This window comes from Haplochromis burtoni, unplaced genomic scaffold (genome assembly GCF_018398535.1).
Source record: "Haplochromis burtoni strain Fernald_Lab_line unplaced genomic scaffold, NCSU_Asbu1 Contig_373, whole genome shotgun sequence".
In the NCBI taxonomy this organism is placed as follows: domain Eukaryota; kingdom Metazoa; phylum Chordata; class Actinopteri; order Cichliformes; family Cichlidae; genus Haplochromis; species Haplochromis burtoni.
Genome location: NW_024582734.1, coordinates 1 through 22348, shown reverse-complemented (window position 1 = coordinate 22348; position 22348 = coordinate 1). Strand labels below are relative to the sequence as shown.

The 22348-nt window shown below is 37.6% G+C and overlaps 2 protein-coding genes across 2 annotated transcripts in view; one reads left to right on the top strand and one right to left on the bottom strand.

Annotated features, from left to right (window-relative positions):
- Positions 1 to 4069, bottom strand: part of trak1a (trafficking protein, kinesin binding 1a) — a 47360-nt gene extending 43291 nt beyond the window's left edge. The window contains exon 1 of the mRNA XM_042228984.1: positions 4006 to 4069. The gene's annotated coding sequence lies outside the window, so the exon portion shown is untranslated. The remainder of the gene's footprint in view (positions 1 to 4005) is intronic.
- Positions 4070 to 6668: 2599 nt separating this feature from the next.
- On the top strand, positions 6669 to 20946 carry LOC102303716 (serine/threonine-protein kinase ULK4; the record flags this gene model as incomplete). The annotated part of the gene is given in 17 exon segments (XM_005943836.3): positions 6669 to 6698; positions 7366 to 7506; positions 7833 to 7932; positions 8223 to 8362; positions 8456 to 8618; positions 8990 to 9091; positions 9185 to 9268; positions 9439 to 9514; positions 10761 to 10904; positions 11597 to 11790; positions 12187 to 12256; positions 12491 to 12662; positions 12878 to 12938; positions 13051 to 13235; positions 14037 to 14083; positions 14495 to 14573; positions 20839 to 20946. Coding segments are annotated over 16 exon segments (1863 nt in total), but the record flags the coding sequence as incomplete, so codon positions are not given.
- Positions 20947 to 22348: the final 1402 nt, after the last annotated feature.

Below are 22348 nucleotides of genomic sequence, written 5' to 3'. Positions count from 1 at the left end.
GTTAACGATGAACAGATCAGGACTTGCATAAAACGAACACAAATAAAGGAGAGAATCTCTTCTGGCCTTTCATCTCTCTTCACTGTATCCTTCTCTGACGTACTTCCTACAATGCGAGCGCCTTTCAGTGACACATAGCAACCAGTCCTTTGTGTTCCTACAGACTCAAATCATGTTGTCAGATAACAGAGATCTGATACCATTACTCATATGGACACACACAGTCTCAATTCAACCGTCTTCACAGGGAGGAAAGAGGAAGAGGAAGACAAAGAGAGAAGTTGAGGAAAAATGTCACATGACTGGCTGAAGAGGGTTAAGACAGCTTTTTCAAAAACCTTTCCCTTCACTTATCAGAGTTGAATACCTCCTGGTTGTAGTGCGGACAGGAAGGGAAGGGATGCTGCTTTGCAAGAGCAAACAAGAAAAAGGAGTTGACAGATTCTCATAAAGATGACGATACAGCCACATTTAAAAATAAGCATCAATGGAGAGAAGCTCTTCCATCCCAGCCATCGGCTGGAAAGACCAGACCACATCCAGAGAAAGAATGAGAAGGAGAACATGGTGGAAGAAGGATTAGTTCTTATTCCATCTCTTAAAGTGATTTATCATTGTTATTATTCTATAGACAAGAGAAAGACAGTGTTATAGCAACAAAACCATGGCCAAGAATGTCATGCATACAGTTAAGCTGTTTACAGTAGGTGACTCGCATTGGGATAGCCCACAGTTGGAATGGAAAACAGATCTTTCAAAAAAGAAAAAAGAAAAGAAAGCCATCCATGTCGACACTTTGTACTGATTGCACTGTACTGTAAATCCCTCCCACGGCCAATCTGACAGTCTGAAGTGATACTGCAAACTGTGACAGCAAACCAGAGCAGAGTACACAAGGCCTGGTATTTGCACACTTTTTAGTATTTGTAAAACAAGAAGAACTTCTTAGTGCAAAGAGCACTGCGGGGAGTATCTAATCCAGCAAGCCTTTATCTTCTTTGTCCAATAAAAACAAACTATTAGTTTTTTGGGTTGGAGTCTGGTACACACTTCAGCCCGATTCACAATAACCACCAGCACATATGCTTTGCAGAGACAGCTCAGCGAACTGTAACCCACTAAAAATAACTCTCTTCCTGTTTGCCATTAAAGGGTACCCTATTATGCTTTAGGCTTTCTGCTATCATATTTATACTCAGGCTTTTTTTCTACTCTAGGTTCTGTATGGTGTCAAAGTGAGCTGATATCCTCATTATGACCATCTCAGATACAGAGCTTGGGCTCTGAGGAAAAACACAGCCACACCCAATCGCTGTGCATAACTTTTGCTTGCTGGGGCTAGCCAATCAGGAAAAAAGTTAACCTAAAGAGATAGTAGCGAGCTAAAGCTGTATGTTTCAGACACTAAATGAATTAAATAAGATTAAGGATTATTTTAAACTGTGAATCATTCAAAGAATAAAAATACTGAGGTAGAAATTAGCATAATAATTCACATTAAATAGGCTTTTTTTTTTTTTTATCCATAGTTTATGTGCTTTTAACAGCAAATGTCACTATCAAGTAAAGTAGTCAGATATCACCCGTGATGTGAATCACTGTTTGTTTTTTAGACAACAGTATTAAACAGCAACACAGATCCTACAGGATGTGCTCGTCCTGCTTTTTTTGTTATTGTTGCACACTGTACGATATGAAATAGCCCACCAGCTGAAGGCTTTCAGTACATCAGCTTCATTTGTGCCAATACAGATAAGCTGAAGTTCACTTCAGCTGAACCTGCTGGGTGACACATGATTTGGATTTAACATTTTTTCCCTTTCTCCTGCGCTTCTGTTTTATCTCACAGAATCAACGCAAGACAAAAATGAAGGTCTCGAGGACAGAGTTAAGGTTGATGTGGCTCCTCTATTTTATATATTTATAGTTTTTTTTTAAAGTTTATATATTTTTTAGAATGGGATAAAGTTTACTCGGCACCAGAGTTATTCTTGTGACAGTGCCAGTGTTCAGGCAAACAAAGGCCAATGCCAAAGGCAAACAAGTGATAAAAATCACAATGACAAAGAGGAAAAGTGCCTATTTTTGTTTGTTTATTTGAAATCTGGAAATACTGTTACTATATTTATTTTTTAATAATATTATAATATTTATAATTTAAAACAAACACCAGACCATATATTCATATAAGTACAATCCCAGTGAAGTAAGAGATGTTTGAAGGTCCTTAACACTCAGAGTCTCATTCATAAAAGCAACCTTTGACTTATTCTGGATTTTTCAGAGCATTTGTAACCAGTGTTACATCAACATGGAGGTCTGGGTGCTGACTGATTATGAGTTGGAGAAATATTTCTTATCCAAAATAAATCAATGTACATTTTGCAGTCCTTAAGAAAGAGGCTCATTCTGGCTTATTGAGGGGCTTGGCTAATATCCTGCTACTAACAGCTCTTTGAGAAAAAAAAACAACAACCAGAGACACACCTCAGTCAATCTGTCAGTAACGCCGTGTGAACTTCCTTGGCAGACACAGCGTTAACAGTGTGTTCTGCTGTGTGTCTGAGCAGTGAGACAGTACGCAGACCATCCACAGATCATGTGCTGTTAGTTGGCAAACTAAGTGGAACCTTAATTTAGCTTCCTAGGAACGACAAAGAAACGTTGCGCCTGAAAACTATCCCTTCATAACAATAAGTGTGTTTGTATAGCACTTTTCAAGACACAGTTACGTAGCACGTCACAGTTAGGATAAAATGCACACTTTAAAGTATACATGTTCAAATACAGACATACAGACACGTAATCAGCCATGTGGTCAGACATGCATTCCAACGTGCATATTTCCATACATACAAAGAGCTGTAAACGACATCCCAAAATAAAGAGGAAAAGATTAAGAGAAAGCTAACCAATAAAAATGTGTTTTCAGCTGTTGTTTAAAACTAATAATGGAATCGGCTCAACCTGATAGGCTGAGGAAGGCTGTTCCACAGTTTGGGTGCCACAACCTCAAAGCATGAGCGCCTCTCATTTTAAAAGTAGAGCGAGGAATAGTTAGGAGACTCTGGTTAGAGGATCAGAGACACCGGCTGCAGTGATAAAGTTTAAAAGGCTCTGCTATATAAGCAGGGACCTGTCCATGTGGAGCCTTATATGCTAACAGGAAAGATTCCTAGCTTCACTGGAAGTCAGTGAAGGGATACTTACTATGTGTGAACAACTTGGTATAGCAGCCTACTCAAACATGGTATATATGATGCAAGAAGCCTCTAGAGAGTATATAAATGGAGCAAGATTTTAGTGTACTATGGATTGAATTTACAATACTGTGTTGCTGTGACTTCTCTGGTGGGCTCTTCCCTAATTGAGTGTATTGGCAGAGTGCCCCTTTTTCTGACTGGATTTTGAAGCTCAATTTGATACATTTTCTGCCAATTTGTTCCCAAAAAACTTTATATCCGGGTTGTATTCACAGAGGCAACGATCCAACTCTCTAAACTGAGAAATGATAATAATAACCTCATGTCACTTGACATTAAGGGCAAAAGTTGAGGTTGTGGTAATCTGTCAGCCCGCTCGTGAAGACCGAGGGACCCTCGGCTGCTTTTAATGAATGAAGACAGGTTTACTGTGATAAGATTAAATCAACCTAAATCTTACCTTAATCTTATTAAAAGTGCCCACCTCAAAGCAGCAGCGACAGGCAAGGACTAGAAACAGTGGCAATACATGAGACAGATGGCTCTCGTGCAAACACGGCTTCATTATTAGGCTGTCGATCTAGCTCAAGGGATTAGTTCGGTTACAAAAACGGTCACTTAAAACAAAATCGTATAAAGGAAATGCAGTGAAACATCGCACCGCATATTAACGCACAGAGGGTTCACGTCGTTTTTTTTAGGGTGACAGTTCAGGGGTACCAGTTTGTGGCAACCTGCACCTGCTCCACATGATCGGCAAACTTTCAAACCTGCACACACAGCACCGTGAAACACTTCTTACCGCTTCTGTGGCGCAAACTTCCCCGAAGAGTCCAAATGATTCCGGTTTCTGTTTTGGGGTGGGGGGCGAACACCAAAGGACAATTTAGCGGCTCCGTCGGACCCTGCTCACACTGTGGCGGTATAAAATGATCCGTGATGCTGCCGGTCACAGTACCAGCTCAACACGAGTCTGGAAATAAGACAAGCAAACCAGCGACGGGTGTAATCTGAATCAAAACCCCGTGTCTGTTCACAAAACTTGTGCCGCTTTCTTACTTCCTCGGCAAGAGTGAGCGAATGTGTGGCGCTTGAAACAAAGCTGCTGACCGAGCACAGCTGAATACAAGCGGGAAAAACTCACTACATACTTCCGGTCTGTGAGATTTCAAAATAAAATACTTAATGTCAGTATTCGTTGTCAAACTACATGAGGTGAACCTCCATTGACGAAATGTCGACTAGAACATGCAGTAAAATCAGTATAAATTTTATAAATGGCTCGTGTGTCGAAGATAAATTAGATCTAAATAAAAATAAATCAAATCTGAATTGAAATTAAATTTATCTGACAAACCATAGATTTATATTACACCGTCCTTCTTCACATTTCAGAGGACATAAAAAACTATAATTAACATAATACAACGGATAGTGAGAAAAATCATTTACCTAGACAATGTCTGATTTTTTTTTCTTTTTTTTCTTCCCCATTTTCATTTTCAGAGTAGGACTTTACTTATTTTCTTGTTTATATTACAGTGTATGGACACATACACATTTTTCATAAATTTAAGTGGCATTGCATAGGAGTTACTATTTCATTCCCAGATGAACAGAATCAACTTTTTGGGATTTACTTACATTGATGATTGAGCATGCGTCAAGACAATCTATTTCATTGAACCAGGAAAGCTGTCATTTTGTATTTACAAAGTTCAAGGGTCAAGGTTCTTTATTTGTCACATGCATAGTTATACAAGTATAACACACAGTGAAATGTAACCTGACACGCTCCTCGACATGTGCAAAAATAGGGGGGGGTAGAGGAAGAACATTATATATGTATATATATAGTATATACATTAGGTGAATGTGCAGTAGTAGCAGCAAGCAGGTGAATTCTGTACATTAATAAGAATAGACAATCTGACTATTTTACAGAATAGACAATATAAACATATTTAAAATTAAAGGAATTTGAAATGTACATTGTGCCTGGGTTTAGAGTGTTTGGAAGAGAGTCCTGTCTCAGTCAATTATAGATGATGTGAGAGGGCGGGTGTGTGTGTTTAGGGCCCGGATGGCTTGGGGATAGAAGCTTCTCTTGAGTCTCTCTGTCCTTGCTCAGATGATGCGGAACCTTCTACCAGATTGCAGAAGTTGGAACAGTTTGTTGCCAGGATGGGACGGGTCCTTCAGTATCTGCGCTGCTCTAGTCCGGCATCTCCTGGTTTAGGTGTCCTGAAGCGGGGGGAGAGCAATCCTGCAGCAGCGTTCTGCTGTACGGATCACTCTCTGGAGAGCTTTTTGGTCCTTAACACAGCTGTTCCCAAACCACGATGTGATGTTCTGTGAAAATGCTCTCCACAGCGCCTGTATAGAAAATCCTGAGGATCTTTGGAGAGACCCTGAACTTCCTCAGTTGACACAGTCGGGTTACACAGCCGGGTTAAGAAATGTAATGACTGTTGTCTTTACTTGAACTTTGCAATAACAAAAAACTATGGTAAATACATTGAAAGCATCACTGGCTTTTATTTTGTTGAATGAAATATGTTCTCCGGAATTCGTCCCTGGCATTTTTATGTAACCTAGCTAGTTGGGAAGTTTTAAATTTATGCAGATTTCCACCGTTCCCTACTCTTATATGGAGAGAAATTTGCCGCAAAAGACTGACATACTTCTATCCCTAGCTTATTAAGTTATTCGTAAGCCAGCTTCAAACATTTTTTAAAAACAATTTATTTATTCATTCTCATTTCCAGACAGTTTGATTAGAGTGAGGAAACAAAACCGTTTGGTTAGGTTTAGAAAAAGATTTCAGTTTCAATAAAGTCAATCACATTTTACGAAGCAACAATGGAAAACGTCTCACACATGACCACATTTCACACAGTTTTAACTTAATTCACCAGTGTCCCCGCTGCCCTGTGGGCTGGCAAACACTGTAAGGCCTTTTGTCTGCCAATATCATTTAATTAATGACGTCATTCTACACTCTCACATGGATTGTGTGTATGCCTGCATTTAGACCCCGAAGACCGGAGTATGACCAGAGTTAGAGCTTACCTCCGGAATATTCAGAAGTACTCTGAAAATTATTTTTATAACACAAATTTAAAACTGAGTTTTATAAATTTCTCTGTTATAGTTTATTATAAAACGCCATTACAGCCACTTAAATTTGGATTCCAAGCGCCCGCTGTCTGTTGTGTTCACTCTAGTATCCTAGCAACGTGGGAATATACCATTTGGAGGTGGATCAGGTTAAAACTAATACAGCGTTTTTCACAAAATCACAGTTTTGCTTATATCTTATTTAAACCGAAACATTTTATTAAATATAATTACTTATCTGTATGCACATATAATGACTATGACGAGAAGATACAGCCTTTATTTCATGCCAACATTTTCACTACCCCCCACTCTTCCATTTGGAACAATGCGACCCATCACTCTTCCGCTCACAAACAGCGGGTTGTTGAAGAGGTAGGTTTCAAGCTACTTTAATGTGAAGTGTAAAAAAATAACAAGCTCAGCATTAATCGCAAATGTTTTTTATGAGCCTGTGTACAGGCGTGTGCAGGTCTCTTATAATTACTTTCACTTCAACTGTTAACTTTTTTTGTTCAAAGAGTGCAAACTACCTGAGCTCCTGAACGTACAACAGACCATGAAGCCCCCGAGGTCAACCGTTATTTTAAAATTTACGTTAATGCCTCATAACATTATGTTTTTTCACACATAAAGGTTAATTATTTATTTTAAGCATAAAATACACACTTTGTTGTCTTGTCTTTCTGGGTGAATGTTAAGAGTTAGTTATAAAAGTGGTTGACTCTAATGAAGCTGCTGTAGTAAAACAGGTGTTCCGCTAATTAAAGGCGGATTGTTTTACAGGTGTGGCTCTCCAACAAATATAGTACCCCACCTTTAAATATATATATGTATTTGGATGTTGTTAAAACAGATTTATGACAAGATTCCCAGAGGTCCCATTTATCAAAACGCGTGCAAGAGCAGATAATATTCCATACGTACGTACAACTTGCATGGTATAGTTTGAATTACTGTAAGGCTTCTGTTTTTCACTGATGGGAAAAAAAAAGTTTGAAGTGAATAGATATAAATTAGGCCTTTTTTTTCTTCTCCACAGCAAATGGAAAACTTCATTCTGTACGAGGAGCTTGGGGCAGGCCACAACTCAGTTGTCTATAAAGGAAGAAGGAAGGGCAATCTCAACTATGTTGCCATCAAATGCACTGACAAAACCAAGAAATCCGAGATTACTAACCATGTAGGACAATGTTTGAACTTAGTAGTACATCTGCTAGTTGTATTAGTTTTATATACCAATAACAGAGTTGTTTTTAACAGTCCAAAGAAGGCCGTGATTAGTATTGATATATCTAACTGTCAATCTATTTTCCGCCTGTTAGGGGATGATCTCCCTTTCTGAGGCCACTGCTCCCAGTACACTAGCATATATACAGTGTGCTTTTCATATTGAATAAGATCATGTGAATGATTAGTGCATGATATTTTTAGGTGCAATTTGGCATTGAGCTTTGCCGTAAAAAGCCTGCTTTATAAAAGTGTTCTGATGATTCACTTTTGTATTAGGTACGCCTCACCCAGGATCTGGATCATCCAAATATAGCCAACTTCTACGAGTGGTATGAGACAAGTAACCACCTGTGGTTGGTGGTGGAGCTTTGTACAGGTCAGTCATTATTCCTGGCAGTTGTTATAAACAGTACCCGAATATCAAAGAATATATTTGATGAGAACCACAACTTATAGCAGCTTAAGGCTTAAATTACTTTAATATTTTAAGTTTTTAATAATAAATGTCCTTTCAGAATGTGTTTTTCCCCATTACTCATATATATTCAGTGTTGGTATAGTCTGTAACCACATTTTTTTAAGCAGTGCAAGGTGTGTCATTCTTTGTTCTCTTTGTTTTTACCTCATGTGCCAAGCTTGCATACAAACATGTGCTGTAAATTTCAGGGGGTTCCATGGAGACTGTAATTGCCCATGATGGAAGCCTGTCACAAGATGCGGTACGAAGGTTTGGATGGCACTTAGTCAAAGGACTGAAACACATCCATGAGTTAGGAATCATTTTCTCTGACCTGACTCCTGCTAAGGTTTGCACCTGCATTCATCTCTATGTAAGTGTATAACAGCAATGCTACCATCATATATGAATGTTGTAATATTTCTCTTTCTGTTGCTCATAGATCCTACTTGATGGCAGCGGCATTCTGAAGTTTGGTAACTTCTGTCTGTCTAAGGCAGAGGGAGACACGCTGCAGGATTTCCTTACCTTGTTCTCTGCATCTGAGGAGATAGAGGAAGGAGACAGCAATCAGAACACTGACAACTTAAAGAAAAGATTACAAGGTTAGTAATCATGCTGTTTCTGTATGCTATCATTTGTTGACTGTATAAAACCAGCTGATTAGAGATAAGAGAGGCTCTAAAGATATACAGCTGTTAGTAGCTGCTGTTGATCAGATGGAAATGTAAGCAAGGTCTTAATGTTGCATCCAGTGCTCTGGGTGTGCAACCTTAGGAGAGGTATTTCACTTAAGGCAATTACAAAAACAAGTCTTGTGTAGGGAATGTTGTTTTGAAATCTTGGTGAGATTAAAAAATAGCAGCATAAAAACTTTTAAAAAAATTAAAATATGTTAAGACTATACCATATTGTATACTTTATACTATCTGTTTTTTAAACTACTCTGTGTGCATTTATACATGTATATTTTCAGGTTCTACAGCTTACAGTGCTCCAGAGGTTTTGGAAGGATCAGAAACTAATATGAAGTCTGATCTCTGGTCTCTTGGTTGTATATTATACTACATGTACACCGGTACTGATATGCAAACAGACTCAAACTAATGAAAATACTAATTCTGGCCTGTAATATGTTACGGTACTGTTCTATATTGTTTTTGTTTCCCAGGTACACCCCCCTTCTTCTCTGACAACTACACTGAATTGAGAGAGATGATCTTGAATAAGGAACCACCACCTCCCAGGCAGACAGGTGACAAACACTTCCTCGCACACCCACATCATTATATACAGACACAGACTCGCACACAAAGATGTCACATTTCATATAGTGTTTGATATTTAGAAAAAAATAGTTTTAACAGATAATTGTTGATTTTATTCTTGTTGTTGTTTGTTTGGTTAATTTTCTTCTTTGTACAGTGGTTTCTGCAGGTCCTCCCTGCCAGGATTTCCAGAGTCTTCTGAAAGGGTTGCTCAACAAAAACCCTGAGAGGAGGTTAAGCTCATACACACACAACAAACACTTACAATTCTGATACAGTTGCTATAGTTTCATCATCTGGATGCTCAAATGCTTCTATAAATCGATGCACATGTTCAGAAGCATTGCTCAGACAGTGGGATTTAATAAATGAGTGATCAGTATGAATGAATGAATGCTCAGTGTGCTGAAAACAAAAAATCACCACACCACTACACCACCTGTCTGAACTGACACAAAGCAGTCTGGGTTCATGGAGTCATGCTAGTTATGCCAAAGTCTGACCTTGCCATCTGTGTGCCTTAGCAGAAATTAAAATTCATTATTCATAATCATTAATTTTTCCAGTATTGCGTTGTCCAGTTTTTGTGAGTCTGTTCCCATTGCTGCTTCAAATTTCTGTTCTTGGCTGATAGGAGAGAACACACATGGTCCTGTTTTGTTGTAGCCCATCTGCCTGGAAGTTGTAAATGTTTTGGATGCTCTTCTGCTCACCCCAGCGTGGTTATCAGAGCTCTTTTCGGCTTTAATGTCAGGTCAGCACACTCTGGCCATTCTCCCGAGACTTTTGTCATTATCAAGGTATTTCTCACGGGGTATTTTTGTTTCTCACTCCAGTTCGACAGAGCTGTGCAGACTGCAGTGAGGTCAGTAATTATAGAAATACCCAAACCAACTCGTGTGGCATCAACAGTCATGCCAGAATCATGGTTGGAAATACGGCCTGATCATATTTTTCCCAATTCTAATGACATTAACTGAAGCTTCTGAGTGCTTGCATGATGGATGTTCTATTATTTAACTGTCCTTTTATTTTGCCAATGCATTGCAAGAAGGACTCCCTTTCTAAATTACAAGAACAAATAAACTTGCAGGCCTGTGTAATGGAGCTAAGTCTGACTTGTAGTTTAGTGTAGTTTGATTTTCTACAAAATTACCAAGAAATTACACAGTACTTAAAAATACTTATGCAGTATTTAAAAATACAGTATAATACCAGGAATTTAGGCACTACCTAAATTTTTTTATACATGCTTAAATTTACCTACAGTTTAATTATGTCTCTCTCTTTTTTTTTTTTTTTTATAAAAAACGGACTTATTAACCCCTTATTCTTGGGATACTACTTGTAGGTAAATGTAACTACAATGTAATTTCAAATAAAATAATTAAAGTTCCATTTACAGGGGAGTTGCTGTAGTTCCTGGTTGTATTGTAAGGTGTTACTCATAATGCATTTAATTTTTTGATGTATCTTTAGGATGAACTGGCCACAACTGCTGGCTCACCCTTTCTGGAAACAGATTATAAAGGAGGAAGAGGATGCCGAAAAAGGTGAAGAGAAGAATGAAGAAAATGAAGAGGCAGAAAATGTCTGCAAGGAGGTTGTTTCTTGTAGTTTCAGGTAGGTTATGTTTTTTCATTTTTCTAATCTGTTTTGATTTTAAAAGTCCAACATAATTACCAGCATTTCTTTTCCTTGTTATTTTTGGCTGTCAGTGGGGATGTGAATCGTGTTTGACAAAGGTTGATATCAGAGAATTTAGCTAATAAAGAAACAGCTTGCAGAAAGGGTTCTGTATCGCCATTTTCACTCATGTGCTTCAGCATAGACCTTTTCTTGGCATTATCCGATGGAGCTACATACAAGAACACCGATGTTGGATTAAGTTGAATTGATCTTTAAATTTTCTTTTTTTGCCTGCAATATCTGTCTGGATCCATTCAAGAATAGTGCAGATGATAGCTGGGTGCATTCATGAGTAGACTTCATGTGTCCTGCTTTCTGCAGGAAGCACTTTCACTTACACCAACTGACCGAGTAAAACGAGTAGTAAGAACCCATCTGAACAGAAATACTTCCTTTTTCTCTGTTACACGTTAGAAAGGGTAACTTCAGCCAGTGCTCAGACCTGAAAAAGAAAGAAAATGACCATGAAGTCTTTTTAGTTCTCACTACCTCCACAGACACACAAACACATGTGACCTTTTCCATCCGTGGCAAGCAGCGAGCCTTGCCAACAGCCACTTAGCCCTCAGTCAGCTAGCTTATGGGATGTCTGAGAAACTAATATCATCTCTTACAACAACTGACAGGCCATGTGACAGAAGGACTGACAGCCAAAATTCTGTCAACCACACATCCTCTGGAGCCTTGAGCCAAAGCCAGACCCTGAATAGTGAAGTCGGAAGGGAGAGAAGAAGAGAAGGAGAACCTGACGATGACTCTAAGTTAACTGGGAGTCTGCAGATGTGCCGCACACTGCAGACCAATAAGTCATTCACACTAGGTAACAGATTCGTCAAAGTCTGTGTGGTTTAGATTAAGCAACAACATTTAATACTTAGCCACAGTAAGCTACTTAACTTTGAATTTTAATTTGTACTTTAACACTAGTCATTTTTGTATATATGAACATTGTGTGTGTGATAGATTCTGTTTTTTACAATATTTATCTTCAAACCATTAATTAATCATTAATCTGGTTTTATATTCCACTGTTTTGCTTTACCATTTTTTTGTACTAGAATTTGTTTGTGTTTGGTTTTTGGTTTGTTGTAGGTCTACATTATACTAGTAGTTTCTATTGTGCAGATCTGATTTCTGCTTATTATGATGTAAGGTTCATCTTTCACCATACCACAAATTTATGTGTCTTTAAGTACACACGTGCTTACTTCTCCAGATAATGTTTCAGACCTGAAGCCAAAGAGTGGTTTGGATGAGGACAGCACTGAGGCCATTTTTCTGCTCAGGTATTCTGTACTCACTCTTTCCTAGTTTCCCTTACAGAGTTTTGTTCCTGTTTTCAGTGCACAAGTTTACAGATAAATCATTCCAGAGGAAGAATGTGAATCTCGTGTCTCAAAAGTGATATGTAAGCTTTGGACTTACTCTTACAGTAGGAACACACCTAGAACGAGTGGTACTCAGATGTCTATAGTAAACCATACATTGCTCTCCATACTCTTCTCTTCCTGTTCTTGTAGCTCCCGTGCCAACTCAATCAGAAACTGCAGTTCATCTGACTGTCCAAATCAGAACATTGCACCTCAGGTTACTCTCACTACCAGTAACTGTACTGACACTACACCCTGTGTGAAGGATCTTCTCCACACTGAATTTGATCTCACTGTCACCCCAGTCCTCGACAACCCCAAGGTAAAGGCGTGTAATTATATGATATGATGGCTGTTTCATATTTCTTTTTTTTAATTCATTAAAATACATCTGTCAAACCTCTGTTAGTCTTTAAGTCTTCTTAGTGGGAAACTTTCTTGCTCCTTCTTACATAAGAATAAGACATTTATTAACAACCTTTACTAGCAATGTAGAAAAAATGGCTACAATTGACTATTTTGAGCTCTGTTTAACAGATTTTGAAGAACCCACCTGTGCGATATGATCCTAAAACCCTATGTGTACCTGCATATTCAGGTATGTTTTTTGAGCTGGCACAAAGTCAGTTTAGTGTCCTGAAAAAAAGCAAAAAAGTATCTCAGTGTATTGTCCCTGGTTTTTATCTTGAATCCTCTCTATTTTCCTGCAGGTGAGAAGCTACAGTCTCTGAGTGATGAAGAGTGGACTGTCTTTCTATCACAGCTTTGTTCATCCATTGAAGAACAGGGCCACTCCACTTCCACGGCCACTCGATCCAAACTCAACCTCCTGTGCTACCTCGGCTGTGTGGTTGGACATACAGTTATCGCTAACAGGCTGATTAACTCAAGACTGGTAGGAAAACATATTTGTTTTAGACTCCTGTTGAAATATGATCTGCTGGGTGGGTTTCTTGAGAACAGTTGCATAACTGTGCAGCTTAATAGAATGTATTTAATATCTCAACCCTACATGACAGCAAGGGATCCTTAGTGTTAGCTGAGGAAGATTATAGTTGGAAATCTTTCCACTGGCATGTCTACAATTGAATATTTATAATGAGCTATTGTTTTCCAGTTTGTTCATTTTCTACTGACCTTGTGCTGTCTTTTTTTGTCTGTTTGTTTGCCCTGTCAACAGAGAACTTCAGTAAGAGGATGTAGGTGTGTGGGTCATGCTTTTGCTCCCAGCTAGTCATTAGTCAAGTGGGAGTCATTAGTACCGCACAAGGATGCAGTTTCATAGAATTATTCAGGCTCAAATAAAGATACCTCTTTCAATATGATTTTGGGCACAGAGTTCCTGAAAAAAATGTAAGATTAAGATTAACAAAAGCACAGGAAAATTATATTTAGAATGTTTTTTATTTATGGTATTATTACTGATATAACCATACTTTTTCTATCTGTAATTAAATAAAGTAATGATAATTGTTTTTTATACGGCTCATCTTTTCCACTCAACAATTTGAATTTGAAAAAAGTTAATTTCTTTTTACTAAAACACCGAACACTCTCATTAACAATCCTTTTAGAAGTCACAATGAACTTAGATTCCATGCTTTGTGGCAATATATCATCATTTTCTACATATTTACATTGTTTGCTATCCTTTTCCTTCTTTCTGTCACTCTAATTTCCTCAATCCTTCATTCAGCTTCTAGTTTTGGTCCACCTGTTGCGACAAGCTCCTAACTGGGACATGTAAGTATACAATGTATGTTTGTTCTATAAACAGGGGACACTGTAACATTGCTTTTTTTAAAGTGCTAATTTCTGATGTGGCAAAACATTATGATTAAAGAAAAGCTACTGAATAATTAGAAGAAGCACAGTTCTACATCCTCTCCCAATTGCTTTTTTTTAACATTGTTTTATGAACTGCAGTTCCTATGATTATATCTAGAGTGGTTAAGCATGCTCTAAGAAATTTGATGTTTATACATTTTCTTTGCTTTGTGTTGTGTTTTTCTTCTAAGGATGCTGGAAAACTTAAACACCATGACCAGTTTTATAAAATCAGTAACTGAAAATGTTTTTAAAAAATCCCGAGATGATATCCAAGCTGAAAATTCACAATTAACATAATAAATAAAAATGAAAAATGCTTTGCAGACGGAGCAAGGTTCTCAGAGTGATGGGACTACTGGCTCTGCACTGTAGTGACCTTGGATTGGACAGTCCTGTTTCTGAGGTCAGGAATATACACACATACTAAATAAAGTTACGCTTATTTCCTTTAGATTTTTTTTATTTTCATGTATTCATTTATTTATTTAATTAGGGAGAACAGCTACTGCTCATTTGCTCATTTTTTTTAACCTTAACCTAACACAATTTTCAAATGTTAGTATAAAATTTATACTAGGGCTCCTAGCTAATTGTCACAATTGTAGGTGTGCCAACACAGATTTAAAACCCCAAGACATTATCAATGCAATTAAATAGATATTTTATTTATGGAATTTTATTTATTTATTACATATTAGAAATAAAAGTGTAACACTGGCAACTATAGAAAGAGCAAAACAGTCATTTTATTTCAGACAAGTTATTTAATGCGCTGAGTAACCAAAAAATTGAGAAGTCCTGTTTTCTTCAAAATGTTTCATGATCCTCAGACCTGCAGTACAAATTTACACCACAGTGTGGCAGTAAATACCAGAAAGAGCACATTTATTGATATAAAAATGTAAATTTATCCACAACAAAATACATAAAGGTTGATTTAGCATGTCTTGCTTAATTTTATTGTGCATGTGGCCATAATTAGTACTTTTGTTTAGAGGCATGCAAACAATAATAAAAGCTTTTAGCTGAGGAAGGAGGAAAAAAACTGTCCTGAAACAAGATGTAGAAATACTTCTTGTACCAGTATTTACCAGCTGGCGGCGTTAAAAAGCTACAAGACAACCATAGCCTGTGTACAGTAAATAGGAACTTTAGAGATATCTTGCGCTCTCTTGCTTCTGCTCACTCTCGCTCTCTCTCTCTCTCTCTCTCTCTCTCACTTTTGCTCTCATCAGTTCAGTTAAATTCAGAGTGGCTATATTGGCACGGTGCTTCTGAAAAAAATATTGCCAAAATAATTTGAGTGTACACAATAATAGTGGTATAAATATTTATACAATTTATTTAATCAAGTATAAAGATTAATATATAACTGTTATGTATCAGTCTATGATATATCATTTTCATGTTTGTGTCTGGATCAATCCATGTAATGTGTGTGTTTTGGTCATTCAGGGACCCTTGGGTGTGCCTCGCTCCTCGCCAAAGGAGTGTATATATAATATAAAGAGTTGAAGTACTTACTGTAAACATTGCTGTTTCATTAAACATTAGAAATTGTAGGAGGATGTGTATCTCTGACCACTCAACTCCTCTCTACACAAAGAGTGACCACTAATGTACTTAGTTAAGATTGTTATTGGTGTGCTTCTAACCGTGGAGTAGATATTCTGCCATAATTTCTTTTGAAATTGGCTAGCTCTACTTCGACTTTTTTTCTTTTCTTTCTAATGTTTGAAAATGGTTTCTTGACATAATTTGGGGAACTGATTGGTGCTTGGAAAGCAGTTTTGTTGTGATAATAGCCAGAAAATGTCTGAGAGGGAGCGGTTAATCTCAGCCCCAGCTCACACAAGGGACTCTTTTCTGGGCTCATCTTTTAGTTTTGGAGGGCTTTGGACTAGAGGGTGTCTGAGGGCTAGGTTTGAGGTGATTAATAAATTTGAGTGTTCAATTTTTAATTTAAATTTTCAATGGATGTCTGCCTCATTCTGCTCTGCATCCATTTGTGGCTGTTTTTCTGTGTACATGTGCAGTAAAGTGCATCTGCAGGACTATACATGTAAACAATTCAGTTTTTTCGCATAATTACTGTGGTGACTCAGTGGAGCCTTCACTTTACTGTCTTACAACAAAAATTGACTGGTTAACACTTTAGCTGAAATTTGGAACTCAAATGAGGAATCAAATTTGCTTTTAATTGCATTTACAGCTTAAGCTTTTTTCTTTTAGTGTATTTACTGCCACGTTGAAACTCCCTGATGTTGTAATGCTCATACCAAAACAGACTTCCCTCTAGTCACTAAGAGACTGGAATCATTGATTCTAAAAAATAAATACTTAATTTTCAGCCATGGCAATCATTTTTCATCAAGTTAAAAGGTTTGGTTTGTCAAAGTGAAATGAGCATATATATGTTCAATAGTACAGTGGTTTAGGTGGAAGATTTTAATTTATCATGGGTCATCCATAAACAATATTTAGTGACCTTTTTTATGAATGTGCCTATGCACATGCTGACATAGATGCCATGGTACTTACATGGTCATGTTTAGTGCCACAAATGAGAGAAATTAGCCTTATGATAAAATATTGATATTACCAGTGGCCATATTGGCAGGAATGTATTGATTGTCTTGTTTTTGTTTGTCTGATTTTTACTATATACTGATATGTGATTTGTCAGATAATGTAACTTTAAAGCCTTTGCAGATTTGTCATCACTGTCTAGGGCCCATCATAAGCATTGCAGTTTATCGGTTTCCCTTGTTGAGTCATTTCTCTAAAGAGTCCCCTCTGAACTTTCTGTTAACTATGTACAAGCAGAAGGGAGAGACGCATTACCAGTGATACTTACAAAACAAGTAGTTTCTGATTTGTAGTTTCATCATATCAGGCATCATTTTTTTGAGTCCTGGACATTGGCAGATTCTTGATGGAGTTTAAAAAATGGCTTCATCAAAGTAGAATCTACTGGGGGTGTATAAATGGCACAGAGATCTAGCTATGTGCTATTTGTCAGTGATGCCCACGGCTTATTCTTATTTACCATGGTTTACTGTCGACATCTTACGCCAGAGAACTGTTTTATACCACACCAGTTGTCTTCTGGCTCTTTGCTGCTACTGGGATGGCTGTAGCTCAGGCAGTAGAGCAGGTCATCTACTGATCATCTACTGATACTGGTGGTTTGATTCCTGGCTTCCCCTAGTCTGCATGCCTCTTGGTCAAGATACTAACCCCAAATTGCTCTCCGATGCATCCCTCGGAGTATGAATGTGTGTGTGAATGTTAGTTAGAAAGCACTAAGAAAATGTGCTTGTTTGAATGGGTGTAAAGTGCTTTGAGTGCTCAGAAGAGTAGAAAAGCGCTATATAAGAACCAGTCTATTTACCATTTACTGAGTCATCACAGCGATATACAAAATGGACGACTTTGGCATCGCAATTTCTCTTTAGTGAATTGTTAAAAACCAATGATGAGTGGAAAAAAATCAGCTACTAATGACAAGGATAACAAAAAGCATTATATAAATAATCTTTGTGTCCGTAGTCGTGTGTCCATCTATAGACGCAGCAGAGGTGTTTTGTGTGTTTCTGCAAGTGTGCTTTTTTTTTTTTAAACCATGTTTATGCGAGGACTCAGCAGGGGTCTCTTTTATGATATTTTGTGTGTGTGTGTGTGTGTGTTTTCCTTCTTTTGGTGCATCTGTGTTTGTGTTTGTCCTTATGTTATAGTGATGCTAACAGATGACCAATAAAAGATTTTTTTCTCTGGTGTGTGTGTGTGTGTGTGTGTTTTCTCAGCAGGGGTCCTCTCACTGATATTCTGCTAATCAGAGTTTTGGGGCTGGGCTTAGTTACCATGGTAGCTGTTATATGTTTTCATTACTCTTCAATAGACACACTCGTCTGTCTCTCTTCCTGTCTCACTGTTCTTTCTTCCTGTCCTGTTTGTTTCTCTTTTGTCTTTCTACAGTGAGTCTGTCATTGTCCTTCAGCCGTCAAATAGAATTAAATGAAAAATAAATGTTTTGTTTTAATGTTACTAATGCATGTTTCTTGCTTTCTTAATGTGAGATAGAGAAGCTGTGCTTTCAAAATCCACTACACATGATCTTCCCCAGATTTTCTGGGAGTTTTGCCACAAAAGCTTGAACTGTGAAGGGTTATAGGAAAGCAATGAATTTTAAAAGCTCACAGCAATCCTTAAGAAGACATATTCAGAGGGCAATGGCTCAACAAAGACATTTCTGGATTTCTAAATATCCTTTGTAAAAAAGAAAAAAAAAGTTTGGACCGACTGTGTTGTGTAATTATGTTAAGACTGATTTTGATTAAAGTTAAAACTGAAATCTACAGTGCCGTCTGGATACTCTTATGGGTAAACAATATAAAAGTCTTGTTTCCTAGAGATATTTGGTGAATGTGTTTTTAGATGCTGTGATAATCTGTGCCTCACATTGTTAGTATAAGATATGTGATCCATTAATATGAATTTAGCCGTGCAACAAACTGACAAACTATCCAGGTGTGCCCCCGCCTTTCACGCTATGACAGCTGGGATTGAAATCTGGTGTACTGATTTATAAGTCAGTCTCCTCTGTCACCGCTTTATGGGCTTGTATTATCTATTAATTCTGGCTGAGTCTTCAGTCTTCTATAAGGCTAATAGTCCACCGCAGTAACTGGTCATTGCACTGTTTATTGTGTGTGTGTGTGTGTGTGTGTGTGTGTCTGCGTTGTTGTTTATGTGTGTTAATTAAGTGCATGGGTTTGTATTTCCTTGTGTGCACTGATGTGCATAGTTTTCACCTGAAGTGCTGATGCTGAGATAATTGTAAGGTGTTCTCTGGGAATTATTTTTTATATGTCTTCATGTAGGCTTTTTTTTTCTCTACCTCTCCCCTCTCCCTGAGTACAGCTGCTTGACCAGTTTCTAACACACCCCAGCATATTAATTCCCAACCTTTTCCATTTAGAAATCGTTAGTGGTTTGATCTCACTAAGGGAGTGAGAGAGAAGATTGGAAAATGGCAAAATACAATCGCTTGAGTGTAACTGTAGTGAAACTTTCTGTGTGAGAGAACATGATAATCTGTCACACTACCTCACCCTAAAATGGACAGACAGAACAACATAGCTAACAGACAGGATTGGTGAGAGAGCTGTAATAGAATCACAGCAGGCAAATTTAAAATGGAAGAGAAGGAGAAAATATGTTCAACAATACAGAAATGATACAAAACTGGGAGAGAATGGAAACAATGGAAAAAATAAAGAAGAAAGCAGGAACAAAAGAGGAATGAGGCAGAACTTGCATCAGATCACAGAGGGGGAAAGCTGGCAGTAATGCTAATGTCAGGAAGCAGCCAGCCAGAAAGGCTGTGTTTGCATATAATTAAGTCTGTGTGTGTGTGTGTTTACATCTGAGTTCAATGGGATTTTTTATTTATTTTTTTTGTATTTAATGTATATCCCATCCATGCTTCTGTTTTCGTAACTCTGCCCCCCTGAACTGGATGAATAGAGGGCCTTGAGCATATCCATCCTCTAAGTCATGAAATACACCCTGGACATGTTTCCAGCCTTTCACAGGGCTATAGATATACCAATTATGTCTTATTCCAGCAGCTAATAATCTTGTCCTTACTTAAAAGGTAAACCATAATATTATATTTTAACTCCATACACAAAGTATTTTGTTACACATTTTTGCTGTTTGTTTGTTTGTTTTTTACATTATACAACTTATACAACAGTTTATTGCCCAAGGAGTATTTGATGTGAGAGCAGTGTCCCTACTGTAAAAACCAACCTCAGTGCTGTAAACCTGTTGATCTCATCACTCATTTTTTCTCAAAGTCAAGCTTTGACTGATGGATTTGTCTGGGAAGATCCAACCTGAGCATCACTCTGGGTCCTGCAGCCTTTCACTACTGGCTTTGTGTTAACCTCATAGAAGAAGTGACAATATTGCATTTGCAGGTTCTTTCAAAGAACATCAGTGGATAATTGTTCAGCTTTACTAAAACAAACAGTTGTTAAATGTTTTTCAGGTTAGCATGACATTGTTGCCGTTTTAGTCATCAAATTCTAAATAATATGCATGTCTTCGTTCCTCAAAAGTTGTAGACCAGGTTTTTGTTGACTACAACACAGGCAGCTCCTGGTAGATTTGGACTATAATCCTACACAGTGGGACAGCTTTGCAGGCTTTGAAATTATGATCTCTGTAATAGTGGCCTTAGTGACTTTGACAAAATCAATTTTCCTGTTTTTCCTTAATATTTTTAGTTGATTGCGTTCATAAATTAGATATTTGGTTTTAGCTAAGCTTTTTGTATTTGCTACCTCAACTTAAAAATAATGTTCGAATATAAGAGTTTTGAAGTTGAAATTTTTATGTGCTAGCAGAGCATTGCCAAGCTTCTGGTGATGTCTCTGGGTAATACAGATGCCCCTGGCTTGTATTAAAAAATAGAATATGTCCAGCCCTAGGGAAATATATAAATGTAAAATGAATTGTAATTTTATTGTGCAGATAGTTTTTTTTTTTAAATTATTATTATTATTATTATTATTATTTTTTTTTTTTTAATTTTCATGTGATTTAACTTTAATTGAAAATAGAAGTACTATTGAAAGTGTTTGTCATGCTCTTTGCAGGCTGTGTCCACACTAACAGACCTGCTGAGGGATAATCTAAGGAACAGTAAAATAAAACGGCTCCTGCTGCCACCACTCGCGGAGTTCCTCTACCTCATCTCCTCTCAGGTACACTTTGAATGTCAGAAGCCAACGTGAAGAGACATTTTTAAAGAGATAGATATGTTGCAGTTTATTGAAACATGATTATGTTTCCAAACACGTCTATAGAAGTCGGTCCACGTGCATACTTGCTTTAGGCATGAAAAGGGCACTCATTGCAGGAGGTTGCATAAGTGGCAAGAACATTACTCGTTTTTTTTAACACTCATTCTTTGTGAAGTAGATTTTTCCTTGATTAGAAGAGGTATAACAGAAGAGGAGCTGTTAATAGAAATGTTATTTGGCATTTTTGTCAAGAAGAAACCAGCAGATTGGGGCAGGTGCATTTCTTACTATTTGATTTTATTCTTTTTTTTACCGTTAACCTGCGATTAAAATCTGTTTTCCATACACCATTGTTAAGACTAATTCATGAAGGTCTTTAATTAGTCTCAGACAAATTCTCTTAATATTGTTCTACATACTAGACAGGGCAGTGGCATATTATGTCATTAAATGACCCGAACAATTATGTTAATACAAGCAGTAAGGAATACAATGAAAGAAATGATTCACTGGCTGCTCACCTTGCTGTTAACTTTAAGTGGCTGTGAATGTGTCATAATAGTTCAGCAGTGAAATTGATTTCTTCAGTTAATAAGTAAAAATGAACACAGAATTGATGTCACAAGTAAGACTGTTTGTTATTTCTTCAGTGGTAATGTTCAGCTTTAGGTGAAATGAATGAAAGTACTCTGTCAGCAGGTAATGGACTTTATATCTACACACTAACTAAATTCAGTTGAAATTTAATTGACCCCCAGCCCTGAGAATTAGAGCGAAGGGGGCCTTGTTTGACTTCATTACAAGGGGCACTACCAATTTATTGCCAGTTAACCTAATTTACCCAGGCAGGTCAATTAAGCATAAGATTTTTATTTACTCAACTGATGGATAACCTTTAAAAATCAATCCGCCCACCTGATTGCACACATTATTCTCTGAAACCTTAAACAATCTCATTGCTGTGTCGAAGCTCCTAATAAATTGACTCTTAAGCTCCTGCAGGAATTGTGTTTATCCACTGATGCAAATGTGTTCTAGCTCCCACAGAGATCATCTAACCAGCAATTTAAACGTATACATTTTCATTTAGTTATAGTAAAAAATTATCTTATATCATCTTACCATCCCTAAGATGCTCTGTAATGTAGTGTCTTTAGTGTTACTGAAATTTTAGTGCATATATATATATATATATATATTAGGGATGCAACGATACCGGACCCACGCTGGGTGGGTCCAGGATGGGCGTGAGGTTCTGGGGGCGCTCCTTCTCCCCGTCCCTCTTCTCAGCTGTTTCTCTTTCCCTCTTTCTTTCTCCCCTTCTTTCCCCCAGTCAAGTCTGTCCCGTATTCAGTAAGTGAAA